The following is a 15,436-nucleotide window of genomic DNA, read 5'->3' on the forward strand; positions in this document are numbered from 1 at the left end:
CAAAGGGTCTTAAAAGGGGTATTTAGCTTCCATCAGTAACGCTTGCATGGATGCAAGCAGCAGATTAGACATGAGAACTGACTGTGGATCAATGGCCACATTGTATTTGAGGAAAGGGAAAGAAAAAGATGGTCACAGAACCTGGGGGAACACAGGTGGAGGCTTCGATACGAGTACTTATCAGGGCTTCTGGATTGTGGTTCCTTCTTTAGGAGGGTAGCCCAGGATGGCTGGTTGACGTTTCCACACTAGGGTGCATTGGTCACTGATTTTGTACCATGTTAAAAGTACGTTGCAATCTACTTACATTTTAAAGATTTAGCAAATTAAATAACTTGAATGTTATTGTGTTTATTTTTAGCTCACAAAATCTACATACCGCTGCCTTTAAAAAAACCCACTTCTAAGCAGTTTACAGAGGACTATCTAAAGTATTTATTCAAAGCTACTAGTAAAAGCATTAAAAACATAAACATTGTAAAAATATAAACAAAACCAGCCATCTTGAAATGATTGTGCATAATAAAATCACATGTCAAAATGGCATGATAAAATTATAAGGTAATAGATTTGCTAGAACTTAAAAAAAGTTTTAAACTGGGGCCAAAAACAGCGAAGGTGCCTGCTTAATGTCAGTGGGCAAGGACTTCCAGATTTAAACATAATGCCACTCCCCAATCCTATATTTTAGGTTTGGGTGGCAAACACTTTTTCCTAGTCTGTTGGGGGTATTATCATCATCATCATCAATAATTTGCCAGCCAGTCCCAGGGCAGGTTACAGCAGTTTAAAAATTCAGTATTAAAAACAATTAAAACAAATTCACTAATAGGCAACAAAACCATTTGATTAAGTGCTACCAGCCCACTTTCATTGGAAAGACAAATTTTAATTGCTGCAGGTACAAATTTAGGGCACTACTTTTTGAAAGGCATGTGATCATAAAAGAGAGTGGAAAAGAAAACTATTCACTAATAGGCAAAAAACCTTGTGGTTTAAGAACTCACTTATAGCCAATAGATATTTCTATCAAACTTTTAAAAGCAGGGAAATTGGGTAGCTATAGTGAATGCACCAGGGGAGCAGGAGACCTGACCTCCTCTCTGATATATTGTACTGCCCTATAAATTTGTCAAAATGCAAACACAATTTGGGTTGGTCTTTCACAGTCCTATCCACTTCCTGTGTGGCTTGGAAGAATTTGGTAAGAGGGAGGGGATAGGAGGGAGGAGGAGGGGAGGGCAGGTTTGATCATTTGCATGTTGTATTAGTTCAACAGGATTTACTTCTGTGTAATCATGCTTAGGATAGGCGAAACTGACCTGGGGAGGGGCAGGGAGGGAGGGAGGGAGGGGAGGGAAGGGAGGGAGGGGGAGGGGATGAGATTGGGTGGGTGGGCACTGGGCAGAGGGAAAGCCCCTTTACATTCCAAAAGGAAAACATTGTGAACAGTATCATTGCTTTTCAGGGTTTCCTTCACCTTATTATTCTACAGCAGGCACATGTAGTCTCCCACCCAAATGTAAACCAAAGTTGCCCATGGCCACATCCACACCAGACCTTTATTTCCCTTTAGACAGTCATGGCTTCTCCCAAAGAATCCTGGAAAGTGTAGTTTGTGAAGGGTGCTAAGAGTTGCTAGGAGAGGTCCTATTCCCCTCCCAGAGCTTCAGTCAGAGTGGCTGACTATTAAACTGCTCTGGCCACTGGAGCTCTGTCAGGGGAATAGGAGTCTCCTCTCAGCACCCTTCACAAACTACACTTCCCAGGAATCTTTGGGGGAATCCATGTCTGTCTCAGATGAAATCAAAGTCTGGCACGGGTGTGACCCCCTGATTAGGCAAGCCCAGCAGCTGTGAGTCTGGCTTTTAGAATTCTGACAGTTGGTTCTTACTCATTGAGTTCAAGCCAAAATTTCTTACTGAGAATTGGTTCTTACTGAGCATGCCCACACTTATCATTGTCTCCAATGTTAAATTTCTTAAATTAATTAAAAATCGGCCAGGAATTTTTTTAACTTTTACACTACAGAAGATGAAGGTCAGAGTATTGGGCAAGGTCATTAATAGGATTACAGGTACTCTGTGAACATGGCTGATTTTTAATGAATTTCAACAGATTATGAGAACTCTGACCAAAAAAAAAAAGTCCAACCGGGGTCTGGTTTTTTTCTCTCTTTTTACACTTTGAACTCTCGATTCTCTCTGACTATTTTGTGAATCACCATGAAAATTAGAAGGTTGTTAAGCAAGCGTTTCTGAGTTCAGAACTATAAGTTTTGTAAGGTTTTGTTTTGAAATGAGCTTATGGGAAGCATCAGAATGGCATGGGGGTATTTTCAATTCAACATTGCAGAATGTGAAAAATCCATGCTGGCTACTCTTGTGGCTGTATAATCACAGGAATAGGGTGGGTTCTGAAAACATACTCTGAAGTGCCAAGGTCAGAGTAAAGTGGTGCCAGGTTGATGTATACAGGAATAATACATTCATCATCATAATCATCATCATCAAGGGTTGACCCAGGCTAGACACTTGATTGATTTGTGTATTTATTTATCCCACTTATGAATCACTTGCTATAAAATATCTAAAAGCAATTTAACAATAAAAACACTTTTTCTTAGTCTGTTGGGAGTTTCATCATCATCATTATTATTAGTAGTAGTAGTAGTAGTAATATTTACCAGATTTATTAGCCACTTCTTACCTGAAGGTCTCCAAGGAACTTACAACATTGTTAAAAACCCAAATAATTTAATATTATACCATAAAACAAAATAATAAAACTATCACCCCCGTACAGCCACAGAAAGCTTTGGCAGCACAGTAATACAAACATCATCTCAGTCTATCAAATGCCCGGGGAAATAGATAAGTCTTTACCTGGCACCAAAAATATATCAATGAAGTCGCCAGGTGGACCTCACTGGGGAGTGCATTCCACAGATCGGGAGCCACAGCTGAAAAGGCCCTCTCTATTGCCAGGTTGATGTATTTAGTAACAATACATTCATCAACATCATCAAGGGTTGACCCTGGCTGGACATTTCATTGATGTATTTATTTTATCCCATTTATGAATCGTTTCCTATAAAATATTGAAAAGTGATTTAACAATAAAAGCATCAAAATGAGGACTATGCCTCCATACCCCCCATTCCATTTTCTGCCTTCAGTATCACAAGCTGCTCTTCCGACTGATAGATATTGCTTCAATCAGAAGCAGCTGGCCGGGGTGAGGTGGGGGAGGAGCTGTTCTACCCAAAGCCGAAGAAAGCAGTCTCACGCAATTTTGTGACTTTTTATCTTTTTATTAAAGTAATAGATATATCGAGAGCTTTGCGACTCATCAGCCTAACTACTCTTTCCACGAGCTTTTGCCCTGGCTAACACTGACTAAGCATATCTTCGTGGCTCTCAGACGTTGACTCAGCAACGAACCCCTCCCCTGAGTGCACTTAAGTAGGCTTGGCTTTCGCACGTAATTGACGGCTCCTCCTTAGCTCCGTCCATTGAACTTTGCGCCTCCAAAGCCTCTGAGCGTGAGACAATGGGGGCTGAATCTCAGCCTCCTCCTCCAACTAGTGGGGGCTAACTGTCTGTTCAAGCGTGGGAAACTGCGGAGGCCTTGGCTGGGGAACGCCAGGTTGACAAGGTGGTGCCTTGGGTGTGGGCAAGGGGGACATGTCTAACGGAGCAGTCTCTGACAGTTCAGGTTGCGTTCCAGCATAGGAGGCACACTGTGAACTCTCCTCGCTGCTCAACCCTCCCTCAGCTCATTGCTCCAGTCCTCAAAGTCGGTATCACTCTCCTCGATGTCTCCCCTCCCAACCTGGGTCACCACATTATGCTAGCTTCCCGGCAGGGTGGATTGCTGTTGCTTAGTGGGAGGGGAGAGGGACGAGATGGCTGTGCAAACACACCAGTGGGAGCAACGGATTGGCTCCAACAGTGGCTCCATCCACCGCCTCCTCCCTTTCTGTCTCGGTAAGCAACAGTGACTAACCTGCCAGGAAGCTAGCCTAGGGACTCTGCATTACAGAGGTGCAATTCACAGAGTTGTTTAACGGTCAGTCCCTTTTCCCAGAGAACTCTGAGAATTGTCGCTTGATGAGGGGAATAGGAATCTCCGAACAGCTCTCAGCACCCTTCACAAACCCCAGGATTCTTTGGGGGAAGCCAGGACTGTTGAAAGTGGAATAATAGTGGGATCATTGTATGGTGTGAATGTGATCCACATGTTGTCATGAAGGATAAGGCTACAACAGTGGCCATGATGGCTACATGTTTTAGGTCCTCTGTCGGAGGCAGTATGCCAGGTGCTGGGAATCACAAGTGGACAGAGTGCTGGTTGGCCACTACATAGCATATGAACATTAGAACAGCCCTGCTGGGATCAAGCCAATGGTCCATCTAGTCCAGCATCCTGTTCTCACAGTGACCAACCAGATGCCTGCGGGAAGCCCATAAATAGGGCATGAGTGACGACACAGAATGCTGCTCAAGATGGACCTTTGGCCTGATCCATCAGGGGTCTTCTTCTGTTAACTCCTATCACTCCTGATCATTGGCCACGCTTGCTGCATCCTCATGGCCCCAGATTCCCTCACCCCTGCCATAAAATGTACTAGTAAACTATTTTTACTTGTCGAGGCGGCAGAAAAAGAATGGGACTCGTAATGCATTTATTTCATTCAGCAACTTCACGTATTGCGAAAGCTGCAGTGAAGGACTCTCTTCCAGATTCTCCAATTTCCTGACTGCGTGAATGGTGTGCATATACAAAGCTGAAAATTGGCAGTCCTGCACAAATCTCTCCATAAATATGTAATTATAGACCTAGAAAGAAAAAAAACAGGGCTGTGTTTTGTTGCTGGTAGTTAATGGCTCCTGTTGGAGCTGTTACAGACTGTGATTTAAATGTACATAAAAGTTTTTTTTCTTAAAAAAAATAAGGAATTATTCATTTGGTAGCACATAAGATATATCCAGCAGAAAAAAATATCAAAGCCGGCTGTTTTTCCCCCTCCCTTAGCTTCATTCAGAAGGATGATTGATCGAGCCGAATCTAGAGGCAGTGCTGGGTGTGTGTATTCTGAGTATCCCCTCCCCTAAATCTAAAATCTGCAACCAGAAGCCCTTATGTACATTGGGTTCTGCGTTGCTCCAGAGGACAGGGCTGGAGTAGATGGATGGGTGGCAATTACAAGGAAGCGGATTTCGGTGGAACATGATGACAAACGTCCTAATGGCAAAGGCTGCTGGTGGTGGTGGTGCATCTATGGCTGCACCTTGGGGCTAATGTCCAGGGCCTCACAGTCTGGTGGATCCCCAAATGAACACCCCAGAGAGTGACAAAGGAATGGAGCAGCATGGAAACAGGCCCTGCCTCAGCACCTGTCCTCACTAAGGCTGATGCTGATCAACACACCATGTTGCTGGCCTGGCATGTGCAGGGTTACAGATACGGCTTCTCCCAAAGAATCCTGGGAACTGTACTTTGTTACAGGGGCCGACAGTTGTCAGGAGACCCCATTCCCCTCACAGAGCTACAGTTCCCAGAGTTCTCGTGGAAAAGCAGTTGACTGTTAAACCACACTGGTAAGATCACATTAGCATTAGCTCTGGCTTGCTTTATGTGGTTCTCCCCCTCCTCATTTGATTCCCACAACAACCCTGAGAGGTAGGTTAGGCTGAGAGGCAGTGACTGGCCCAAGGACACCCAGCAAACTTCACCATGGCTATGTGGGCATTCAAACCCTGGTCTCCCAGGTCCTAGTCCAACACTCTGATCACCACACTAGAACATTGTACACAACGTGGAGAAAGTTGGCAAACAGTCATGTTTTTCTGCTCTCTTTCAGGCTACTACAGCATCCTACTTCATCCTGGTGCCCTCCAGATGTTTGGGACTGAGGTGGGGAACCTTTGGCCCTCCAGATGTTGCTTAACTACAACTCTCATCATCCCTGGGCCATTGTCTGTGCTGGCTGAGGCCAGTGGGAGATGGAGTCCAGCAACAATCTGGAGGACAACAGATCTCCCACTTCTGGTTTAGGACTACAACTCCCCATCAGTCCCAACCAGCACACCCAAATCATCTGGAGGGCAACAAGTTGGGGAAGACTGTACCAGAATTTGGGGTCAGTGCACAAAATGGGTGGGCCACCGATTCTAGTACAGCAAGAGAAAGGGCAACACACCATCGGCACACTGGACCGCTGCCTGGACTCAGTGGTGGGCTGGATGAGGGCCAATAAACTGAGTCTGAATCCAAGCAAGATGGAGGGACTGTGGGTTCCAGAATTTGGATAATTGGTCAATTACCTGATTTGGATGGGGTCGTACTCCCTCTGAAAGAGCAGGTTCACAGTCTCAGGATGCTCCTGGATCCATCTTTGTTGCTAGAGGCTTGCTGGTCATGGACCGAAATAAATATATTGAGATTGTTGCTAGAGGCCCAGGTAACCTCTGTGGCTAGGATTGCCCTTTTCCAGCTTCAGCTCTTTGGAGTTCCCTCCCCTTAAATATTAGACAGGGGACATCTCTGTTATCTTTCTGGTGCCTACTGAAGACTTTCCTCCTTCAACAAGCCTTTTAAGTAGGGACCTATCCCAGTCTGCGTCTGTGTTGGAACTACTTTTTAAGATGTTTTTACAGCTTTTAAAAAATGTTTTTAAAGATGTTTTGTTTCAATGTGTTTTTAAAGATGCTTTGATTTAATATGTTTCAAAGTCTTTTGTTTTTTTATATGTTTCTGAGTGTTTCTCGTGTTTTTGTTTGCTGCCCAAGGTACTTGTCCTTAACAAAATGCAAAAGTTTAGAAAAAAAGAATTAAGAATAAATTATAAATAAATGCAAGAATTTTAATGTATCAAACAATAAAATCAGAAACTAATGTGGGGTGCCACACATCACCTTTGCAGTCCAATTCCAGGGAATAATGAATAAATCTTGTAAAGAACCATTGGATTGTAAAGGCGATTTGTGGCATTCCACATTAGTCCCTGATGTATACTGCTTTCAGTTTTAATGCATTTTTTTATTCAAAAGCCTGGATTTTATGTACTTGGCCATTGAGGAAGACAGGTTGCCGAAATGCATCGGGCCAAAACACCAAAGGAGCACTTTTTAAAAAAAAAAAAATGTATTTGTCTTATCAACTGGTGATATAAGTGCCTTTTCAATAAGCATTTAAAGTTTGCTTTTATTGTTTGATACATTAAAGGTCTAATCGATAGCCATTAGTATTGATGGATATAAGGAACTTATGGGTTCAGTGGTAGCCTACCAGTAAATATTAGTTGCTGAGGAGCAGTGAGAGAGGGCCATTGCCTTTACTCCCTGCGTGTAGGCTTCTCAAAGGCATTTCGTTGGCCTCTGTATGAAAAACAGGACTGGGTGGACCTTTGATCTCTTCTGGCAAAACTCTCCTTATGTTCTTACAATATTCGTTTTCACAGCATGGAAAGGCTACAAGCTTTCTTTTCTAGATGAAGCAGCTTGATGAAGAGTTGATCAGGAAGACATCCCACTGGAAAATTGCATTCTCTTCCCACAATTTTCACACCAAGGAAATGCAAGGGCTTGCTTTTGTTTTGTTTTTAACCCAGACTGCTTTGTAACACTTCCTCTTTGTCTTCCTTTGTCTCAGTGTTGCCTTTATAGAACTCAGCAGGGGGGAGGAGGATGGGGGCAAAACTAGAATCAGTTGGCTCTGCCAGTGATTGGCTCTGTCTCCACCTACTGTTGGCCTCCCTGCCTTCCACCCTACCTGTCTCAAAGGTCACCAGCAGGGCCAGCGCCAAAGGGCGGCCAGGTTGGGCCCTGGCCGAGGGCCACAGGGGACCCTGAGGGGCCCCACAATAGAGTAGGAGAGGAGTAGTGCTCCCCTTCCACAATCCACGGCAGGGTAGCTGCCACGGCTTGCAGGGAGGGAGCTTGCAAGTTTCCCACCCATTCGTTGGCTCCGCCTACCTGTCTTTCTTGTCTTTTGCAGCTGCACGCACTGCACACACAGGGCTGCCATTAACCAAGGTGGCAGCCGAGGTTTCCCTAAGGTGCTGAGGCCCCTGCTGCCATCTTGGTTGATGGCAGGGATGCGCGCATGTAGCACCATGCATGCCATCAACCAAGATGGCGGTGGAGGCTTCAGCCCTTTAGGGAAACCTCAGCCGCCATCTTGGTTAATGGCAGCCCTGCGCGTGCAGCATGCACAGCCACAAAAGACAGGAGAGACAGGTAGCTGGGGCGTGTATGTGTGTGTGCATGTGTGCGTGTGTGCCAGGGCCCAGGGCAGGCTGGTGCCCAAGGGCCCCACCATGCCTGGCACCGGCCCTGGTCACCACCCACCACTGAGTTCAACATTGTAAATCAAGACTCTTGATTAAATCTCTCCCCTCCCCCACCCCTGGTTTCTCTTCCCAGGGTGATGCCAACAGATCCGACACGGACGAGGACAGAACCTCCACCAACTTTGAGGAAGAGCTTGAGAAGCTGAAGGAACTCCGTTCCGGTAAGGTGGGCTGCCATTTCCATGGAGGGGCACCTGGAGCGCATTCACACCATACATTTATATTCTGCTATTATTCCACTTTAAACAGTCATGGCTTCCCCTAAAGAATTCTGGGAGGTGTGGTTTGTGAAGAGTGCAGAGAGCTGGTAGGAGACTCCGATTCTCCTCACAGAGCTACAATTCCCTGAGTGGTGTATCAGTCAGCCCCTCTTCCCAGGGAATTATACCACTTGAAGCAGTCATGGTTTTCTCTCAAAGAATCCTGTAATTGTAGCTCTGTGAGGGGAATAAGGGCCTCATAACAACTCTCAACACTCTTCACAAACTACACTTCCCAGGATTCCTTGGGGGAAGCCATGCCTGTTTAAAGTGGAATAATTGTGGAATAAGTGGAGTGAATGTGGTCCTACTGGTCCATTTGGGCAAGTGGAGCACTGCCCCACCAACTGTAGTCTGGGTTCAGTCACCCCTGCCTGCCTTCTTATTTATGACCAGTCTAGGAGGTAGCGCTGCCTGTCAGCTTGTGCCTCCTTAGTCTCAATGTTGCCCTTGTAGAACACAGCAAGGAAGAGGATGGGGGCAAAGCTAGAATCAGTTGGCTCTGTCTGAGATTGGTTGTGTCTCCACCTGTTATTGGCTCTGGCTCCACCTACTGTTGGCCTCCCTGCCTTCTCCCCTACCAATCCCAATGGACACCAGCCAACACTGAGCAGAGCACGATAAATGATAGTATTTCTTTTTATTGGAGGGGAAAGCTTAAATAGCGTAGAGCCAAACTTGTCAAATGTCAAATCTTCAAGATGTCTGGATTCAGTGGCTGATGGTGGCTCCATGTCAATGGGGCAGTGGAATCCGCTCCAGGTTTTAGTCCAAAACTTGGACAGCACCTTGGATAGCTCCTTGAAAGTTCAGGCTAACACCAGGAGTGGATTCCACTGCCCCACTGACATGGAGCCACCAGCCACCACTGTCTAGATCTTTTATGGTCCTTTTTAAAAAAGGCAATGCCACTGAGAGAATTTAAATTGTCATTTGAAATCAATGTGCTTTAAGGGTCCAGCTATAAATCAGATGTTCTCAGTGACTGTCATATTGATATGGAGACGCTGGCCAATCGGTGCCCTTGACAAGATCCTTTAATCTTCCAGAGATGAAGTTGTACTCTCTTGCCGTCACCCCAAATGGACACCTGGAGGGCAAAGGGAGTATGCCCCCACCTATCATCATGCGGACTGCTGCCACGCCCATGCCCACCCCAAAGTGTTCCCCACACATGGACTCTGTCTACCCCTTTGTGGACTCCAGAAGAGGGAGCAACGCTTCCATCGACCCGCTGAGCTTCGACCAAAAGTCCTTGGTATTATACAAGTATTAGCACTTTTGGTTTTTGGTCTTTGACATTTGGGCAGAGAGAGGCAAGGGTTACTTACAATTGGGTACCCCCCACCACCAAAGTATCCAAATTCTTGATGGATTGCCTCTCCCCATATCAGCTGACCCAAACATGGAGATAGGTACGGAAGCCCTTCTCGTTATCTGACCAATGGGGGTGGCTCGCTGTGTGGTCTCACAGGATAGAAGCTTCTCTGTAGCTCAGGGGTGGGGAGATGTTTTCGGCACAAGGGCCACATTCCCTTCTGGGCAACCTTCCAAGGGCCACATGCCAGTGGTGGGCGGGTCCAAAGGCAAAAGGGAGCAGAGCAATGAATGTGAATTTTACCTTTGTACACACAAACACACACACACCTCTATTTATCCTCCATCCAGGCTATGGCCTGGTCCCAGGCCATGGTCTGAAGGCACACGAGGCCATCACCTTGCTGAAGCTAAGCAGGTCTGGGTGTGGTCAGTGCCTGGATGGGACACTTCTTGAGAACCACATGTGTGCTGCCGTGGGTTCCATGGTGAAAGAAAGGCGGGATATAAATGTAATAAATAAATAAATAAAATAAGTAAGAGGCATTTATTCAAGGACATATTCCAGCCAGACAAAAGCACTCGTGTGGCCAGTGAGGGGTGTGGCTCGGGAGGATATTTGGCCTGGAGAGAGTCCTGAGGGCCACACGGCCTGAGGTTCACCATGCCTGCTGTAGTGGCACTCCAACCTCGGGATTATCTCTCCCTGGAGATGTGGGTGGCCACTACATTATTGGGCTTCTGGTGCCAAATTAAGACACATCTGTTTACCCCCATCTTTGCTGGAAGTGAATTGGGTTGTCCAGGGGCCTAAGGCAGCAATGGGGAACCAGTGGCCTTCCAGAGGTTGCTGGGCTGCAGTTCCTGGACCATAGCCCTGTCACCGCTTGTGATAGTCAGAAACTCATGTTCCAACAGTGGAGGAGGAGCATAGCCTTCATGGGTAGCAGCCATGGATAGCCTTACTCTCTAGGAAGCATCCTTCTCATCAGTCGGGGATTCTCCTCTACTCCCCAGAGTTGCTTTGGGTTGCTTGATTGCTTATGGTCAGGAGAACCTGTGGCCCTCCACATAGTGGAGACGTAGCTCTGATGCACCTTGGACAACTCCTTGAAAGTTCAGACTAAAACCCACACCATGGACAGTTCAGACTAAAACCCGGAGCGGATTCACTGCCCTGCTGACATCAGAGCCACCAGTCTCCACTGTCTCCATCCATTGCTGGGTTCCAACTCCCATAATCCCTGATGACTGGCTGTTCTGGCTGAGGCTGATGGGTATTGGAGTCCAAGAACCTCCATTGGGTTTCCCCATTCCCTGTCTTCCTGGCCATCCCACGAAGCTCTGACCTGCTTTTCCCCCTCTCTCAGTCCAGCCTCCGCAACTCGCCCTGCACCAACTGGGGCACCAGCAGCAACTGGGGCAGCCGCCGCTCCAGCTGGAACAGTCTGGGGCGGGCCCCGAGCCTCAAGAAGAAGAGCCAATGCGGGGAGCGAGAGTCCTTGCTCTCCGGGGAAGGGAAAGGCAGCACGGATGACGAAGCAGACAACACCAAGCTCAGTGCCGTCAGCCGGCCGCCCTTGCACCGCCAGGCAGAGTCCCTGGACTGCAGGGGGGCCTTGGAGCTGCCGGAGCTCCTCCACATCCCTGGTATGCGCCATCCCTTGAGCGTCAGCCCCGTGGCAATGCTGCCCAGCGAGTACCAGGACTGCAATGGCAAAATGGTTCACATGCCCAGCGAGTTCTACCTGCACGTGGATGGACACAAGGACGATGCCCTCGACTACGATGACGACATGGAGGACGTAAGTCTGAACCAGGAACGGGAGGTGCCTTTTCCTCATTTGTGGCTCTTGATTTACATGAGACTATATGCCTTCTTTTATTGTAAAGGGCAGGCCCTTATTCCAGGAGCAAGACTGCAATCTTGACTAGTGCTGTTCTGAAATTCTGCCTCCAGTTTCAACAAAAGAGGGTTCTTTTATCCTATGCAGGGCCGGTTCCAAGGGGTGGCCAGGTGGGGCACTGGCCCAAGGGCCCCTCTGCTCCCCTTCCACAATTCGTGGCAGGATTGCTTCCGTGGATCACACGGCGAGAGCTTCGGGGCTCCGCCATTCCCTTGCTTAACTTACCCTTTTCTGCGGTTGCCCTTAAGAAAGATGGTGGCTGAGGTTTTCCTAAGGGGCTGAAGCCTCTGCCGCCATTTTGGCTGATGGCACACATGCGTGCTGCATGCTCTCATTCCTGCCATGAACCAAGATGGCGGCAGAGGCTTCAGCTCCTTAGGGAAACCTCAGCCGCCATCTTTCTTAAGGGCACTGGTGCGCGAGCAACCGCAGAACAAGGTAAGTTAAGCAAGGGAATGGCGGAGTCCCAAAGCTCTCGCCGTGTGCGAATCGCGGAAGGGGAGCACTGGGGCCTGGGGCAGGCTTTTGCCCAAGGGCCCCGGCATGTCTGGCACCGGCCCTGATCCTATGCAAAACATGCTTCCATTTCTCTCCCTCATTCTTAATTCTTAGGACATTTGATAATTTCTTTAGAATTTTGGTCTTTTGTGTGTGTGTGTGTGTGTGTGTGTCTGTGTCTGTGTCTGTGTCTGTGTGTCTGTGTTTCCTGACCTGATAAAGGCCCATCGGAGGAGTTTCATCATGATGTCTTTCCCTGGGCTTTGAAGTACGGGCACCTGGGGAGGCTGCAGAGTGCAGAACACTGGGGGAATGAAAAAGAAAGGACACTCACAAATACTCAGGCACCTGTAAAGGAAAATGGGCACATCAATCTCCCTACACCCCACCCCTAAGAATTTTACCAAATGTTTCCCTCTTGATAATTTTCAAGTAAAATTTCTTTTCCCATTAATTGATCAAAAATAGTTGCGGGGGGGGGGAAGAGGTGAAATCTTCAGCCCAGGTAATTTACTATTTTTTTACTATGGGTAAGGATGGAAGAATCTGCTAATCTTTTGTTCTCTTCATTTCTCATTTCTCCAATTGCGCATTTCTGCAGCAACTTGTGATTTTGTGGGGGGGGAATCCTTATGAAAATTTCTCATTTGAGTCTCATAATATATATTTTATTATGCAAATATATACCTTTTTGCAAGCAATTTCCCCTAATATAATGCATTTTCGTATGGCATTTCCACTAAGATATGCATTTTTGTGCACACTATGCATTATTCTGTACATGACATGGCTAAAGAACTGCATTTGGAAAAATGTGAATTTTGACAGTTGGCTTTGTTTCAGTTTTCCTGTTGTTTCAGGGAGTGTGAATTAAGTAGACATGCCTTTAAATGTGAACTGAATTGATTTTCTCCCCCATTCCTACTGTGGGAAATGCTGAGAAGAGACCACAGAAGGAATGGGGAGAAGCCAGCAATGGGCATCTATACCCCTCTTCCTATTTGGCCTTGGTTTTGTCTTTTGGAAATGCCTTGTTGCCATTTTTTAAGGCTGAATTGCTAATCTGCATCTGTGTTGGAATTGCTTTGTAAGATGTTTTCAAAGCTTTTTTAAAAAAAATGTTTTTAAAGATGTTTTGTTTTAACATATTTTAAAGTCTGGGGTTTTTTTATGCTTTAGAGTGTTTTTAGTGTTTTTGTTTGCCGCCCTGGGCTCCTACTGGGAGGAACGGCAGGATATAAATTTAATAAAATAAATAAATAGATTTGCCGTTCTTTAGGGTTTACCCTCCTTCCCAAGGACTCTAGATATGAAATCTCTGCATGGCTATTGTCTCTAGTGCACATTTGTGTGCTTAAACACTAATGCACCATGCAACATACACCTGCCACTTCACACAGCGCAAATGCCAAGGTATATTTTGAACCCTGGCAAAAATATTTGTGTATGAAGAATATAGGAACATAGGAAATCAGCTTATTCCAAGTCAGGTCCTTGGTCCATTTAACTTGGTACTGTCTAAATTGATTGGCAGTGGGTTTTCAGGATTTCAGACAGGAGTCCTTCTCAGCCCTGTCTGGAGATGCCAAGGATTGCACCAGGAGTTTTTGCATGCAAAGCAGATGCTCTACCATTCAGCTGTGGTCGGTCTGTTAAAAAAAAAAGCTTCTAGTCCTCATGGTTCTGAAGAAAGGGCTGGATTAAACAAAAACATAGGGTGGCATGCAACTCAGTCCTGCTCAGAGTAGACCCATTGCAATTAATGGACCTAAGTTAGTCATGTTCATTGGCTTCAGTGGGTCTACTCTGAGTAGGACTAGTATTGAATACCACCCATAAGAAATTATCTTATACCATGTCAGACCATTGGTCCAGCTAGTTCAGTATTGCCTACACTGACTGGCAGCATCTCTCCAGGGTTTCAGACAGGGGGTATTCCTAGCCCTACCTGGAGATGCTGGGGATTGAACCTGGGACATTCTGCATGCAAGGCAGATGTTCTACCACTGAGCTACGGCCCTTCCTCAAAATTCATAGGAAAATAGGAAGCTGCTTTATACTGAGACCACGGATCCGTCTAGCCCAGTATTGTCTACCCTGACTGGCAGCAGCTCTCTGAGGTTTCAGATGAGGGCCTTTCCCAGCCCTAGCTGGAGATGCCGGGGATGGAACCAGGGACCTTCTGCATGCAAAGCAAGTGTTCTGTCTCTGAGCTAATATGGATATTTATATTGCACCTTCCTAGTTCAAAAATTGAGCCACTCAAGGCAGCTAACATGAACATAGTTTGAAACTGTATTTTTCTTTAAAAAGAAAGAAATTAAAAAGTTAACAGGTAACAGATAAAATACTAAGAAAAAGCCGACACACAACTGAAGGGAACCAGTAGGGAGGGAAAAAAACCAGTATATCGTCAGGCAATTATGTTGTTTTTTTCCCCTCCAACGGCCCCCTCCAGACTGGTGTTTTATGGTGGGTGTATTCTGCAGCATGTTCCTGACACAATAATTGTGCATTAGTGGTGGGTTTATTCTGCTTTACTAGTTCTGTGATGCTTCCCCCAAGGCTGCCACACTGGTCACATCCACACTATACAGTTAAAGCACTCTTACACCACTTGCATAGTCACGGCTCGTCCCAAAGAATCCTGTGAACTGTCTTTTGTTCAGAGCGATGAGAGCTGTTAGGAGACACTTAACAACCTACAGTTCCCAGACGGTTCAAGTGGTATAAGAGTGCTTTAAATGTACTGTGTGGGTGTTACCATTATTGCTGTCCAGAAAGGTGATAGGGCAAGAAATGCAGGACGAAAATGCTCCGTTATGGGATTAGGAAGTTACAAGAGCTTTGGCTATGGGGCGGTATACAAAAATGTAATAAATAAATAAATAAGATGTGCACTCATTGAAAACAGTGTGACCGCCCCAAAATGTTCGCAGGCACAACTCGTATTGAAAGTGGGATTGCCTATGACCACCCCGATAGTATTATGAGCACAAATCATCAGGGGTGCGCATCAAGAAAGGACCTTGGGAGGGGCCCAAAGTTTTTAAGCAGAAGGATAATAACCCTTTTGGCTTTTAAATTGATGAAGGACA

At 46.2% G+C, this 15,436-nt stretch overlaps 1 protein-coding gene across 4 annotated transcripts in view; it reads left to right on the top strand.

Annotated features, from left to right (window-relative positions):
- The window catches only part of CACNA1H (calcium voltage-gated channel subunit alpha1 H), a 206,140-nt gene that overhangs the window by 130,785 nt on the left and 59,919 nt on the right, over nt 1-15,436 (top strand). For all 4 annotated transcript variants that reach the window (XM_061599729.1, XM_061599731.1, XM_061599730.1 and 1 more), the window contains exons 13-15: nt 8,430-8,517; nt 9,666-9,874; nt 11,304-11,738. In XM_061599729.1, the coding sequence (XP_061455713.1) occupies nt 8,430-8,517; nt 9,666-9,874; nt 11,304-11,738 (732 nt within the window). The remainder of the gene's footprint in view (nt 1-8,429; nt 8,518-9,665; nt 9,875-11,303; nt 11,739-15,436) is intronic.

Source organism: Rhineura floridana, chromosome 17, assembly GCF_030035675.1.
Source record: "Rhineura floridana isolate rRhiFlo1 chromosome 17, rRhiFlo1.hap2, whole genome shotgun sequence".
Classification (NCBI taxonomy): Eukaryota; Metazoa; Chordata; class Lepidosauria; order Squamata; family Rhineuridae; genus Rhineura; species Rhineura floridana.